General features: G+C 51.4%; 1 protein-coding gene across 2 annotated transcripts in view; it reads left to right on the top strand.

Moving 5' to 3' along the window:
* Positions 1-212: 212 nt before the first annotated feature.
* Positions 213-14,613, top strand: part of RASGRP1 (RAS guanyl releasing protein 1) — a 326,703-nt gene continuing 312,302 nt past the window's right edge. Inside the window, exon 1 of one of the 2 annotated variants that reach the window (XM_069638555.1) lies at positions 213-514. In XM_069638555.1, coding sequence (XP_069494656.1) covers positions 438-514 — 77 coding nt within the window. In that variant the 5' untranslated portion in view covers positions 213-437. The remainder of the gene's footprint in view (positions 515-14,613) is intronic. The other variant, XM_069638556.1, reaches the window with a different exon arrangement.

Genomic DNA, 14,613 nt, shown 5'->3' with positions numbered 1-14,613 from the left:
ATAGCGCTTTACACCAAGGCGCTGGGAGTACCAAGGAGAGGGATTAAAGACAGCCGGCGAGCAAGAAGCGAGAAGGAAAGGAGGCGGCCGTGCGAGCCTCCGGGAGTCTCTGCACTGCAAGGGACAGGAAGGGGAGCGAGACGGCCGCTGATTGGTAGGTGCGCAGAAGGGCGAGACATGCCAAGTCTGTGTGTGCGGCAGAGAGAGGGGACAGAGAGAAGAAGAGAAGGGCAGGGAAGGGGTGAGGGGGCGTGAGACGGGTTCTGGCTGGCAGTGCTGCTGCGTCGCTCTCCCTGGGCGGAGGGGCAGGCTCTCTCCCCGCCCGGGTGTGGGCGCTCGCTCTCTCTCTCTCTCTCTCTCTCTCTCTCTCCCTATTCCCAGGGTGGGGCTGCGATGCGCTGTGTCTCTCCCCACTCCTGCCCGGGCTGCTCTCCAGGATGGGATACCGGCAGGGAGCATCCGGAGCCGCCGACAGCCTGGTCATGGGCACCGTAGGCAAGCGCAAGGAGACCCAGTAAGTGACGCCCCCCTCCCCCGTTCTTGTTTTATGGTCTGAGCTGTGTGGGGAGTCTCCTGTAGAGCGCCGAGAAGCCGTTTTAACTTTGAGCCGGGGGCGAGAGAGTGGGCTTAACGTTTCCGTTCTGTTGAGGATTGAGTATATGGTGCAGTGAGAGGAGTGTGCGTGGGGGTGGGGGGCAGTAAGGGACAGGTGCGTAAGGGGCAGAGAGGCAGAAGTAGGCACATAGACAAGCGGCACGAGGGGCTATGAGACAAGTGTGTAATTGCAGGGGCCACGAGGAAGGTGATTGGAATCATTGAAACAGGTGAGCAGAAAAAGGGGCAATGAGTCAGCTGCTTGGGGGCAGAGGCACAGCTGAACGGCACAAAGTCCAATGGGGAAGGTTTAGAAGCAGGGGCACAGCTGAACAGCACAAGGGGCAATTGAGAAGGTGCTTGAGGGCAGGGGCACAGCTGAACAGCACAAGGGCCAATGAGGAAGGTGCTCGAGGGCAGGGGCACAACTGAGCAGCACAAGGGGCAATGGGGAAGGTGCTCGAGGGCAGGGGCACAGCTGAGCAGCACAAGGGGCAATGGGGAAGGTGCTTGTGGGCAGGGGCACAGCTGAGCAGCACACAGGGCAGTGGGGAAGGTTTGGAAGCAGAGGCACAGCTGAGCAGCACAAGGGGCAATAGGGAAGGTGCTTGTGGGCAGGTGCACTGCTGAGCAGCAAAAGGAACAATGGGTAAGGTGTTTGGGCATAGGTGAGCAGCGCAATAATCAATGGGGAAGGTTTGGCGGCTGGGGCACAGCTAAACAGCAGCAAGGCAAATGCGGAAGGTGTGGAAGCAGGAGCACAGCTAAACAGCACAAGGGGCAATGGGGAAGGTGCGTGGGCGCGGGGGCACAACTGAGCAGCACATGGGGCAATGGTAAATGTTCTTGGGGCAGGGACACAGCTGAGCAGCACAAGGGGCAATGGGAAAGTGCTTGGGAGAAGGCGAACATCTAAGCAACACATGGGGCAATGGGAAATGTTCTTGGAGCAGGGGCACAGGCGAGCAGCACATGGGGCAATGGGAAATGTTCTTGGGGCAGGGGCACAGCTGAGAAGCACAAGGGGCAATGGGAAATGTTCTTGGAGCAGGGGCACAGCCGAGCAGCACAAGGGGCAATGGGAAATGTTCTTGGGGCAGGGGCACAGCACAAGGGGCAATGGGAAATGTTCTTGGGCCTGGAACACAGCTCAGCAGCACAAAGGGCAATGGGAAAGTGCTTGGGGGAAGGGGAACATCCAAGTAACACATGGGGCAGTGAGGAAGGTTATTTGGGGCAGGGGCACAGCTGAGCAGCACAGGGGGTAATGGGGAAAGTGCTTGGGGATGGGACACAGCTAAGCAGCAGAAGGGGCAATGGGGAAAGAGCTTGGGGGAATGGGCAAATCTGAGCAACACAAGGGACAATGAGGAAGTTGCTTGGGGGCAGGGGCACAACTGAGATACCGAAAAGACAATGAGGTAGGGGCTTGGGGGCAGGGCAACATCTGAACACCACAAGGGGCAATGAGGAAGGTTTTTTGGGGCAGCGGCACAGCTGAGAAGCACAGGGGGCAATGGGGAAAGTGCTTTGGGCCGGGGCACAGCAAAGCAGCAGAAGGGGCAATGGGTAAAGAACTTGAGGGCAGGGGCACATCTGAGCAACACAAGGGGCATCAAGGAAGGTGCTTGGGGCAGGGGCACAGCTGGGCAGTGCAAAGGCCAATGAGGAAGGTGCTTGGGGCAGGGCCACAGCTCTGCAGTGAAAGGTGAATGGGGAAGGTGATTTGGGGGCAGGGGCATAGCTGAGCGGCACATGGGGCAATGAGGAATGTGAGTGAAGGAATGGACACAGTTTAGCTGCACACGGAGCAATGAGGAATGTGTCTGAAGGCAAGGGCACAGCTGAACAGCATGAGGGGCAGTGATGCGGGTGTGAGTGCAGGGGTGCAGCTGAGCAGCATTAGGGGCAGGGATCCAAGTGTGTGAGTGCAGGGGCACAGCTGAGCAACATGGGGCAGTGTGGGGGGAGAGTGCGAGCAGGGGAACAGCTGAGCATCTTGATGGGCAGTGATGGAGGTGAGTGAAGGCAGGGGCACAGCTGAGCAGCGTGATGGGGCAGTGATGGGGGTGAGTGAAGGCAGGGGCACAGCTGAGCATCATGAGGGGCAGTGATGGGGGTGAGTGAAGGCAGGGGCACAGCTGAGCCTCATGAGGGGCAGTGATGGAGGTGAGTGAAGGCAGGGGCACAGCTGAGCATCTTGATGGGGCAGTGATGGGGGTGAGTGAAGGCAGGGACACAGCTGAGCAGCATGATCGAGTTGAGTGAGGGCAGGCACAGCTGAACAGCATGAGGGGCAGTGATGCGGGTGTGAGTGCAGGGGTGCAGCTGAGCAGCATTAGGGGCAGGGATCCAAGTGTGTGAGTGCAGGGGCACAGCTGAGCATCTTGATGGGCAGTGATGGAGGTGAGTGAAGGCAGGGGCACAGCTGAGCAGCGTGATGGGGCAGTGATGGGGGTGAGTGAAGGCAGGGGCACAGCTGAGCATCATGAGGGGCAGTGATGGGGGTGAGTGAAGGCAGGGGCACAGCTGAGCCTCATGAGGGGCAGTGATGGGGGTGAGTGACGGCAGGGGCACAGCTGAGCATCTTGATGGGGCAGTGATGGGGGTGAGTGAAGGCAGGGACACAGCTGAGCAGCATGATCGAGTTGAGTGAGGGCAGGCACAGCTGAGCAACATGGGGCAGTGTGAGGGGGTGAGTGAAGGCAGGGGCACAGCTGAGCAGCGTGATGGGGCAGTGATGGAGGTGAGTGAAGGCAGGGGCACAGCTGAGCAGCGTGATGGGGCAGTGATGGAGGTGAGTGAAGGCAGGGGCACAGCTGAGCATCATGAGGGGCAGTGATGGAGGCGAGTGAAGGCAGGGGCACAGCTGAGCATCATGAGGGGCAGTGATGGAGGCGAGTGAGGCAGGGGCACCGGCGAGTGTCCTGGGGCAGGGATGCATCAGTGTGTGGCAGGGGGGGCAGAGTTCCGCCACACAAGGTACAGTGACGTCATTGGCACGGCTGGGCGCCATGTAATGTATATTTTGCCAGTGTATGTGTCGCACTGCATTCAAACGGCGCTTGGAACCGGCCTCTTTCTGACCCAAATCACGTACCCATTACTTCAAATGTTGGCTATTAAAAAAGGTAGGGGGATACGAGGAACCTCGCTTGCCCTTACGAGTAGTGACTGGCGTGTGCGTGGAACTTCGGAGTTGGTGTACCTGGCTGGCAGCCCCCTTCAGCACCCCCGTTCCCCCCAGCTTGTGCAGGGATTCGGGAGTTTAGCGTTATAAAGCCATCTTAATGCTAAGCGTGGCGCCAACATAGTCTCCAAACTATACAATATGGTGACGAAGCTGCCCCCCACCCCCCGCACACGCGCCACTCTTCTGTGCCCATCGGAAACAGCTGTTTTGAATGCATGTGCCACCGAGGAACTGGCACCGGCCCTTCTCCGTCACCCACGTGTCACCGGCCTTGTAATGTCGCAGGGAGGGAGGGCATAAGACGGGTACGCCTCCGCACGCTACTTCTGCAGTCACCCTGATCTGGGTCAGTTCATCCAGTTGTATCAAGGCGCCTAACCCGCGTCTTCTTGCCGCTTGCTGTCTCCGCCGTTGCACCGTAAACCTTTAACACACACCTTTCGTGTTCTGCTACTTAACTGATTAACTTGCGTTTTGCGTAATACTGCTGACTGGGCCCGCCGCGTGGTTTCAAAGCGCTGTGTAGCGAACAGATGCTACTGTAAAACAAATCAGCGCTACTCGTGTTGTCGAACCCCGGAAGTATGAAAGGCAGATGGTGGAAACCGATACAGCCGGATAGCAACATTTGCAAGCCGCTTCAACGAGTGTGTTGCTTGCAGGCACGTCTCCGCAGCAGCGGGGACATAACCCGCTGAGATACAAACCAGTCGGATTTAATTTAATTTCCCCTCCGCGGAGAGGCGAGATGCCAGGTGCGTCCTTCTCTCTGCACACGTGTTGCTATCAAAGCCAGACAGTTCAGTGCCGCGGCAAAAGCGGGGGTGGGGCAGCTCCCGCCACGCCCCCACCAGAAGTACTCGTGAAAGGAGTAGTCGTGTTCCATATGGCCGGCGGACCACACTGTGTAGGGGAGAGCAAGGCAACCTGGTTGTGTTCAGTAAGGAGTCGGAGCAGCAAGGGTGCGTGGGGGTTCATTTCAAAATGTTTTTTGGTGGGTGGGCTTCTTTACGGCTGGGAAAACCCGTTAGCAAGGGCAGATTTATTGGCCAATGCACGGCAGAACCAAAGCAGACACCTGGGAGCAGAAACTTTAAATGACCATTAAAAAAAATCTATTAAGCGGTCTTTGCCAGAATCGCAGCCTCCTGTGCCCCAAGGGTGTGGTGGGCCATTACAATTGAAAAGGAGAAAAGGCCCGGACGCCTACCTCAAGCCACCCCCCTCCCCCAGTAGCAGCAGTGTTTACCGTTTGTCCTGGATCAGACGATTGGGGGAAGGGGGGAGGGGGCCTCATTATTTTAAGCAATCTACCTTTTAGTAAGTATTTTCTGTACACTTACAACCATAGGGAGTTACCGGAGTGTGGTATCGGGGTCCCGTTATGGGGTCACACAGCAAGCATACTGAGAGAACTGGTCCATAGCTGCCAAGTTTCCCAGTTCCAAACGTGACACCTGGAGCCAGTCCAGGGTTTTCCCATTGCATCCTGGGACTTGCAGGCCCACACTTACTATGGGAGAAACATGAAACAAGTCCCAGCATGCAATAGACAAATCAGAACTGTCTCCAAGTGTCAGGCATGTAACTTGGAAACCTAGCATCTGATCAGGCTAGTGTTGGGTTCCCACCTGGGATATACCTGGAGGTTTACTGAGCCTGTGATTGGTCCATTCATGGTCACATGACATTGCTTAAATGTTATGTCCACCAATGCAAGGGCTTTCATTATTTCAACATTGATTCATAAAATCCAGCAAGCCCCGTGTTAATCGAGAGATGTTCTCCCCATTCTGTGTTTATTTTTCCAATGGATTCTGGAGCCTGTAGTCCATGGATTGCTATGGGAGAAGCAGAACTACAAATTCGGGAATGCAGAGAAGAATCAGGACTGCGTGGCAGGGGGCATGTTGGCATGTGCATTGACTTGGGGTGAGTCATGTAGCTGAAGTCTATGCACCCCTCAGGAGGTAATGGTGAGTGACATCAGACTGTGTACTCACCCATCTCCCTCTGGGTTCATAGACGCTGTACAGGGGTCTGCAAGGTTGGCGCTCCAGATGTTTAGGACTACAACTCCCATCAGCCCTAGCCAGCACAGTCACCTGTGAAGGAGGATCGTGGAAGTCAGTCCAAAACATCTGGAGAGCCGCAGGTTGCATACCACTGATGCAGTTTACTTACCCTAACTGCAGTCAATAGTTCACATTTGTAGAACTGGCCTGTAGCTCCCATGTGTAGACTTGAGCTATAATGACCCGTTTGGTAGGTTGTGCCAGGGGGTAACGGTCGGCCACACAAGTTAAGAGGCCAAAGGCTGTGATGGCTTGCCATCACCCACTAACACCCAAAAAACACACAATTAGAACTCCAACTAAATGACTGAGGTGCGAAGAGCGTCTTTTTGGTGGGGGTTGGGGGGCGGAGGAACATGAGGCATGGCAAGCATGCCACCAATGTTTCCTCTAATAAAAATAGAATTAACATGGCGGCCTAATAAAAATAGAATTAACATGGCGGCCTAAGCCCCAGCTGGAGTCCATCGTCAGTTTCTAGAGGAGCGTTGTCAGAGGCGAGGAGTCGCGTGGCTGCGTGTAGATAAGTGTTAGCTTTTGTGAAATTGGAGCAGGAAAAATGGCAGGTGCAGATGACGTCCTAATCATCATGTTTACTAGGAGGTAAATCCGGGTTCAAAAACATTTGATTGGTTGCAGTACCCACAGTGTCTTATTCAAAATGATTTGTGCTGAAGGAAACGAGGAGCAGCTCGGATTTTCATCCGCTGTCACACATCTGATTCACAAAATCTAAAAATGGAGAAAATCCAGAGAGGCCCAGAGCACCTGAGACGCCTTTGTACGTGAACCTGAAAGGCGCTCCAGGCCTCCCCCAATGTGCTCCAGGCCTGGACTTTATGCCCCCGCTGTAAGGGGGCAGGGCACATCGGAGACCCTGGTGGGCATTTCAGATTGTGCTCCAAAGCAACCGTTAGTGAATTGAGCCCAGGCATACATAGGTGGGCGGCCATTTTTTCAATACTTTCCCTCAGACACGACGGGCTCTTTTTTTTTCCATTTCATCGGTGTGACGCATTAAAGAAACACTCAGCATCTTTTGTCATCCCAGGGCCCTGTAAAAGACACACTGCAGTAAATAGCACAGATCAGATGGTTGCACGGACCTCTTCTGTGGCCATGCTTACATTCGAGAAAGATGTGCAGTATTTCCTCCATGTCTATGAAATTGACATCTGTATGTTTGCAGTCTGTGTTCTAGCTCTCAAGTGGGTGAAATGTCCCTCAGACTGCGCATTTAAGACTGTGCCAGCCACATGAAGAAGGGGACTAAAAGGAGTATTTTTTTTCCAAATATTAAAACTGTTAAATCATTGTTTACTTCTGAAAGAGGGAGTGTGAATTTGCTAGAAGGAGGTTTCGCGTTGGAAGTCTTATTTAGTGGTTTCAACCTCAAACATTTGAAACGGGTGAGTTTCATGCTAGTCATGTTCATTGGGGGAGTAACTCGGCTCCATATGTTAAGGAGGGCGTGGGGAGTATGCAGGGGTGGGAAAAGGCGGGGGAGCTGGGGTATAGGCAGACTCCTCCATCTTAAAAGGTGTTTGGGGGGGTCAAATTGCCATGATGACACGTATAGGGTTGAACCGTGACGCTTCCAAATGTTTTGGATTAGAGATTCCGTGAACCACTGAAACACATGGCTCTGCATATTTTTCTATATGTACCTGGCCAAATTTGTTGTACTTTCATGGATGAGGTTAAAAATTTGCAGAGGAAAATGTTTTCTAACTAGAGAGAAGAGGGAGAGAGAGAGAGAGACTATGATTTTTGATTTTGTCCGCTGTTGGAAATCTGCAACACTTAACAAAAATGCTCGGTTTCTATATTACCTCCCCCACCCCCCAACTCCCATATGCTGTCGGTATGTTATGTTGCGTTATCTTGCATTTGTATAGCGCCTCCTACCACCGTTTATGGCGTCAAAGCGCATTTGCCTCTCAGAGAGGCAAAGGAGGAGTATGATGGAACATTCAGTAGTGCCACGGAGGAGCAAACTCGGGGGCAGAAGCGCCATGTAACCTAATGGCAACAGGGGACTTACCTGCTCGCATATAGAAGAATACTCAAAAAAAGTTACCTTGTATCCGCTAGAGCCAAGGGCATTATCGCCTGATAAATGCACAGTTGTACTGTTACTTGGTTGTCACATCCACCCACAGTGGGAAGACGGCTCTTTCCTCTATCATGCCAAGTGTCGGCTTCTGCCGTGCTTTCAGGGTGAATTCCATGAGTCCATAAAGAAGTGTGCTTTTAGATGCCAAGGGCCTGATTCACAGAAGCGTTTTTACAATGGTGCATTCCCATAGGAAAACGCTCTGTGAATCAGGCCCCAAGTTTTGGTTGAAAATATTTTAATAAATGGACCCTTGCCTAACAGTGCCACTCAACCTTCCACTGGGTTAGGGCACTATTCAGCCAGACACGCCCAGCACTAGCAACTGTCTCGGGAGGATAGCTCAGGGGCAACGCGCTCGCCTTGGAAGCAAGACAACGCGGAGCAACGCAGGTTCGATCCCCGGGTCAAACTGCTGTCCGACTGTGCTGCTGGGTACCATTATGTACAGATCACTATGCTGCCCTGTTTTAGGCACGTTCTTCATGAAAAGTCATGTTTAGGACTTCGATCAAACAAATATTGTCTGAAATGTAGGTCGACTCTCTCTGGCCCTTCCGAGCTGCAGAGCAACACCTTCCTCTTCTAACCTGCCTTTCGTCTTTCCCATAAGAACCCTTTTCATCTTGCTCTACTCTTACCAGGGCCAGGAGGCAATTCATTTTGTGGTGTGTGCTATACAGATAAAAATAAGCCTGTGTCTTGTTAGGCGCTGCTCTAGATGTAGCATAGGGCGGCCATCTTGCATGAGTGGGGAACACTGTTACCAGCCCATGCCGGTGGCAGATGAGCTCTTTACACAGAGGCGTAGCCAGGCTTGTCTAACAAGTGGGGCCTGAAGCTAATGTTGTTGGGCCCATCGCAGGGGCATTAACATCTGTAAATGCCCACACTGCACTGCTGACTGCGCCTTTGCAGATTTTGAGTGGGCCTTGCCGGCTCAAGCCCCACCCCGTCTGTGCCTCTGGCTTTAAGCATGGCAGTACCATTTCTTATTTCCACTTTTTCTACCTTCTTTGGAATAAGAATGGCAGATATTCGACCGAGGGTTTTACGTATTTCTTTGAGGAATTTGCCCAGATTTTGGCTCCTGAAGAAAGCTCGTCTCCTTGGCCCTCGCTTTGACGTGAAGTGGCCCGAGCGCATTCTGTAGATCGTAATCACAAGCATGCATTCTTTCCCTCTTCATCCTTGCGCGTGGCATTTTTTTACTATTGTCAATTTGAGATCCTTTGATTTTTGCATTAAATAGACAACAAAAGCCAAAGATCGAAAAACATGAACTCTGTGGAGGGGTAATGTGTTGAAGAGAGTCTAGGAAAGGGCTCTGCATCCTGCGGCTCGCTGTATCTTTTGGACTACAAATTCCGTGATCCCTCACTGATGAATATGCTGGCTATGGCTGATGGGGGGGAAATGTAGTCCCCGAAAAACCGAGAGACAAAGGTTACAGACGCCTGGCCTAACGGTACATAATGCATTTCCCAGAATGCATCTGGCCATTAGTACACGTTTTTGTAGCACACTAGGCAGTGGACTAGTAACACTCCAAACTAATGCCCTGAGCAGACTGGATTTTTAAAACTGTCAGAAGAATTTCAGAGATACTGGACCTATGCCAGGTAATATAGCCCAGCCAGTTCGTTTCTGGAACATGTAGTTCTGCCTTTATCATTATAAACACAGGACTTCAAGTCCCAAAGAATAATGAGGGAAAGTGGGCTTCACCAAACTGCCACGTGCTTAGTTGTGAAGTGCAGACGAGCGCAAACACTTTGAGGTAGCTGCGCTCTAAATACCGGCTTTTCATCCCAACAAAGAATGTGTTATTCTGTCCACATTTGGCCCGCCCCTTTCCATGCACTACCGCCGAGCACCGGGCACGGGCAGAATCCATGCATTGCCGCTGCTGACATGACTGCACAGCAGGACTGTCGCGTCGGCAGCTGCGAGATCAATTGAATGCAATAGGACTTTTATTCATAGATATAGCTGCCACTTGCCAATCACTGTCATTCCGATTCGCGGAAAAAGTATATATATGACCCCCTCCCCGCTTGGAGCGCCTAGGGGGTCATATACATACATTTCCCACGAATCAGAATAACAGTGGCTGACAAGTAGCAGCTAATCTGTAACACAGGGATGGCTGCAAAGCAATTAGCTGTTACCTGTGTGCCCTGCAGCGGCCGGCCCCAGCCCCCAGCATGCCTAATTGTGACTCCCGACTTGCTCTATTCCAGCACAAATTGTCCTGCCAGAGCAAGTCGGGACAACCCGCGTCCCGCAGTGCCACTCAGCAAACTGCGGGACAGAGTGCCCTATTACTGGTAAATCCCGCAAAATATGGGACAGTTGACCACCCTAATAGGGAATGGAGAGGGATCATGGGAGTTGGAGGGCGGAACATCTGGACCACCGCCCTTAGTACTCTCATTCAAATGTCCTGCTTTCTCCTGTACCACCATCTATGCCACGGACCACGTTTGCCGAGTACATGATGGCAAAGGGGGCAACTGACTCCTTAGTTATTTAGCAACAGGACCCTCACTTTGCCCCCCCTGCCCTCTGAAGAGATGTTTACATTGTTCAGTTTCTGGCTGTCCATCCAAGCAGACTATGCGCTGTCGGTGTGGCTGGAGATACACACCATTGAATTGCAATGCTGTGATAATGATCCGTGTCCGGGATTCACAGCCTGGGTGCTTTAAATGTTGAGTCACACATGCAAACAATAAGTCTGCAAAGGTAGTGCTGCAGGTCCAGTAGCTGTTGCTGAGATGTTATATGTCCACTGCTGCCCGAGTGGGCCGGGTATGCCCACAGGTGGGGTCCGATGCATGCTGGCCTAGGGACCCCAAGCTACTCTTCACTGATGAGGCCCAACAAGGCTGAAACATGTTTGGAGATGCTTGTGGTCTCGTGCAGAAGGGATGTGGCCAAGCAGTTTGGTCTGGACCGCCCCTTTTGGGGTGGGACCAGGCCTGATTTGCATATGGTCTTTCCTATTCCTGTAATGACTTGGCAGGTGAAGAACGATGATGGTCTGGAGGGTTGCCCAGAGCAATGCCAGAGGTTAAGATTCATTCTAACCCTTCCAGCCACCACCGCTTTTGTTTTTCTATAGGTTCTTGAGCACTCTTCCCCCCCCCCCCAATACCCTCCATGCCTATAACACACACTGTTTCTGAATGCATGGGGGTCAGGGCCTCTATTCGCTTGCATCCTGGCTTATATTCAGAGCGGGGGAATTTCTGCCCCCGTAATGAAAATCAAAAGTTGGCACCTGACACCTTAATACGCCCAGGTGCTGCCGGTGAAATACCAAAACATTGCTGCTACTAATGCCAGCAAAGGAATGACACTTTGCTTTCATAACATTGCTAGAGGGAGCCTGCTGGTAAGGAACAGCTTCAAGAAAACATTGTAATTTGCTTGACCAGCGTCTTTTAGCGCGTCATCCAGCTTTCTTGTACAGTACTTGGCGTTTTCTTCATGTTATAAATGCAGTACTGCAAGTACCAGAATGCAATATGGAGTAAGCCTAAAAGCCAGCCCTGCTGGTTATGTTACACCTGATATGGGACAACTTGCGATATTTTTTTGCCCTATGAGTTGTATTTTTACGCTGAAGTCGCAGCCCAGAAAACCCTGTGTGGTACCGTGACCTGCTGTTATCCCTTCTGAGACCCAGGCTTGCAAGTCATTGCTGTGAAGGACGTGAAGGACATTTACAGTGCCACAAAAAAGGGAACATGTTTTTTGTGCACTAAACCAATGTTCTAGTCAAAGAGGTTTACTTTGAACTTTGTGATACAATTGACTTTGCAGGAAACGGATTTAAACCCCACCTTGCACTTTGAAATGCAAATGTTTACATCACATTGCAGATCACTAATCACTTAGGCTTAATAGCAACTGGGCAGAGATTAGTATAGCCTGCTTCCCAATATAAAAAAAAAACGCTGCTTAAACTAAAGGCTATGGGCCTCATTACAGGACTGGGGTAAACCTGGCGGTGCTACCAGTGGGTTGCTGCTGCACCTGTAAAAATTACCAGTGCCTGACTTCCCGGTGCCACCGGGCTATTCCAAGTCCGGTGCCGGGAATTCGGGCGCCTGTAATTTCGTTCAGTCCCAGTCCCATTCCCATTCTCTATGGGAGTGGGGACATGGAAGCACCAGCGCTGTTGTTAATGGTGCCGGTGCTTCCGTGACAGTTTTGCCTGCTGTGCCCGGCAGGGTCAGACTTGTCAGGCACAGCGGCTCCAGCAGGCAAACCCGTAGTTTGCCGGTCTGGAAACAAGGGTGCTGGTAAGCTTACCGGTACCCTTATTTCCGGACCAGGAAACTTGTAATGAAGCCGAATGTGTTCAATTTGCAATAGTTGTTCTCAGCGTGAGCGATGCTTCTGGAGCAGGTATAGCCTGCATTAATGATGATTCTGCTGCGGTGTGTTTACCCTACTTTGGTCCACGTTTTGTGAGGTCTCCATTCCACATTAGTAAACGGGGCACTAAAGAAAAAAGCCCAGAGCTTGGGGTGGTGGGGAATACTGCTTCAGGTAATTCCCCATGGCCCATAGGTACAGGACAGAGCAAAGGGCATTGCCTGAAGCTGTAATGCCCCCACAGCAAGGGGCTTATTGCTATTAGTAACCCAGCATGTTGTACCGAGATACTAACAGTTGATAATTTGTGTACTGCAACTTAACAAAATGGCCGCCGTGGATCGGGAAGAAGGGAATATGAGTAGTCCCTTCTCCTTTTCCATGGCAGCGTTGCTGATGTCAGAGCTCTACCAGGAACACTACTGTTCCTGGCACAGCCAACTGACATGGACAAAGAAGGTAAGTGGGGAGTGGGTGGGGGTGCCTTGTTGTGCCAAAAAAAAAAGGGGTTGGGGATGGGCCGCGGGGACATGGGGAAGCGCACTTACATGCAGAACCTGGCGAGGGAAGATGGCCTCCTCCTGCTCTGAGGAGGATCGGAGCGGGACTGTACCGTATGATAAAGCCCCCCCTCTGGGCCTCCGTATTGGCTGGGAGGCCGCTACCCCCCCTACCGGGGTACTAATAGGAAATGGTGGAGAGATAGCCCAAGGGTTGTCCAACTCAGTCATCGTACTTGCAATTGCCAATGTCAAAGGTGTTTTCCATAGCGCACATCTGTCATGGGTGTGACTTTGCAGCACTCTATACTTAATGACAAGTGCAGTCACTACGCAGGTATCTATCAGACCCGACTCTGGTGTCTGGATGGATGGCTTCTTGGATGTGACTGACGAGTAGTTGTACAGTGGTAACTGGGGGGTACTCTGAACTAGTGCTACACACTTGGTAATGGAATTGTGTTGGTTCTTAGAGGGGAATTTCTTCGCGCTGCCATTTTATTTCTTGTTCAGTGTGCGTTAAGGTTTTACTTTAACAACTTCTATAGTGCTGCCATTGAGCCAGAGGCTTAAGGGCGCTGAACAAACAGGACACAAAACAAAACAGCTAGTGGCATGAGAAGACATTTCAGCAGTGATAATCAAACCCAGAGGGCAATCTCATTAAACAGGAGAGTCTTCAGTCCCTTCTTGAAAACCGAGATGGAGGTCTCTTCTCTTAAGCCAAGAGGTAATCCATTCCCTAATGCTGGTGCAGCAGTGTAGAAAGCTCCATTTTTCACTTGAGCCAACTTACATACTGGGTTTTTAAGTTGAGAACCATTATTGGATCTTGAATTGTGATTACTGGATTTTAGTACTAATTCATCTTTGAGATATGCTGGTGCTATGTTTTTCAAGCATTTGTGCGTGATTGCCATAAGCCGAGAACAAATTCTTTCCTTGATCGGGAGCTAATTTAGATCCCTTCTTGCATCCGAAATGTGGTCCCTTTTACTCTGGTCCACGATAACTCTAACTGCATGATTGTGACCCACCTGCAGCCCATTAACCTCACACTTAGGTGGGCCAATCAATAGGCTACTGCAATAGTCGAGCTAGGGTTTCGCGACTTGCTTTGGAGTGAAAAGGCCGCGCATAGGCCAGAAGCTTAATATAGTATGCAGCTGAGGCCACCAGGCTGCTAACCTCAGCCTTCGTGTTCAGGTTGCAGTCAAGGTAACCCCCAAGAGTGTGAACCTTCTTTTTTATCTCTTTTGTGTATTCTCAGAGATGGACTTCATCTCACCCACCACGGAGTGAAGGGGAGGGTTGAAAGTAGTGCCTGATGGCATTACATCATCCAATGGGCAGGCAAGGCTTCTGGAGAACAAGGAGCTGGTAGTACATTCAGCGTAAGAAAACCAAACTAAAACAGGATACCAAGCAATGCCGCTTTTTCAGTCCAGTTTGAAGTTATTGATGCATAATGTTTCTTGTAAAGCGCTCTGGTCCCCTAAGGTATCCTTGCGCTAAGGAGAGAAATATCCAAAAAGGACTATGCAGGGAAGAAAATTACCTAGGGCAGAGAAAGATCTTAAGATGTGTCCGGAACTGACCCTGAACATCCATCAGTCCAGAGCAAAGGGGCGGCAACTGAGAAAGCATTGCGGCCGACCAACCTTTTTTTGTAACCATTGTATGACCTGGTGACCCAAGTTAGCAGAGCTTTCTATGTATGTATGTATGTATTTAATTTTTATATAG

The sequence above is a fragment of the Ambystoma mexicanum genome, chromosome 14 (genome assembly GCF_040938575.1).
Source record: "Ambystoma mexicanum isolate Mex_15411 chromosome 14, UKY_AmexF1_1, whole genome shotgun sequence".
In the NCBI taxonomy this organism is placed as follows: domain Eukaryota; kingdom Metazoa; phylum Chordata; class Amphibia; order Caudata; family Ambystomatidae; genus Ambystoma; species Ambystoma mexicanum.
This window is presented reverse-complemented; position numbering and strand designations above follow the sequence as displayed.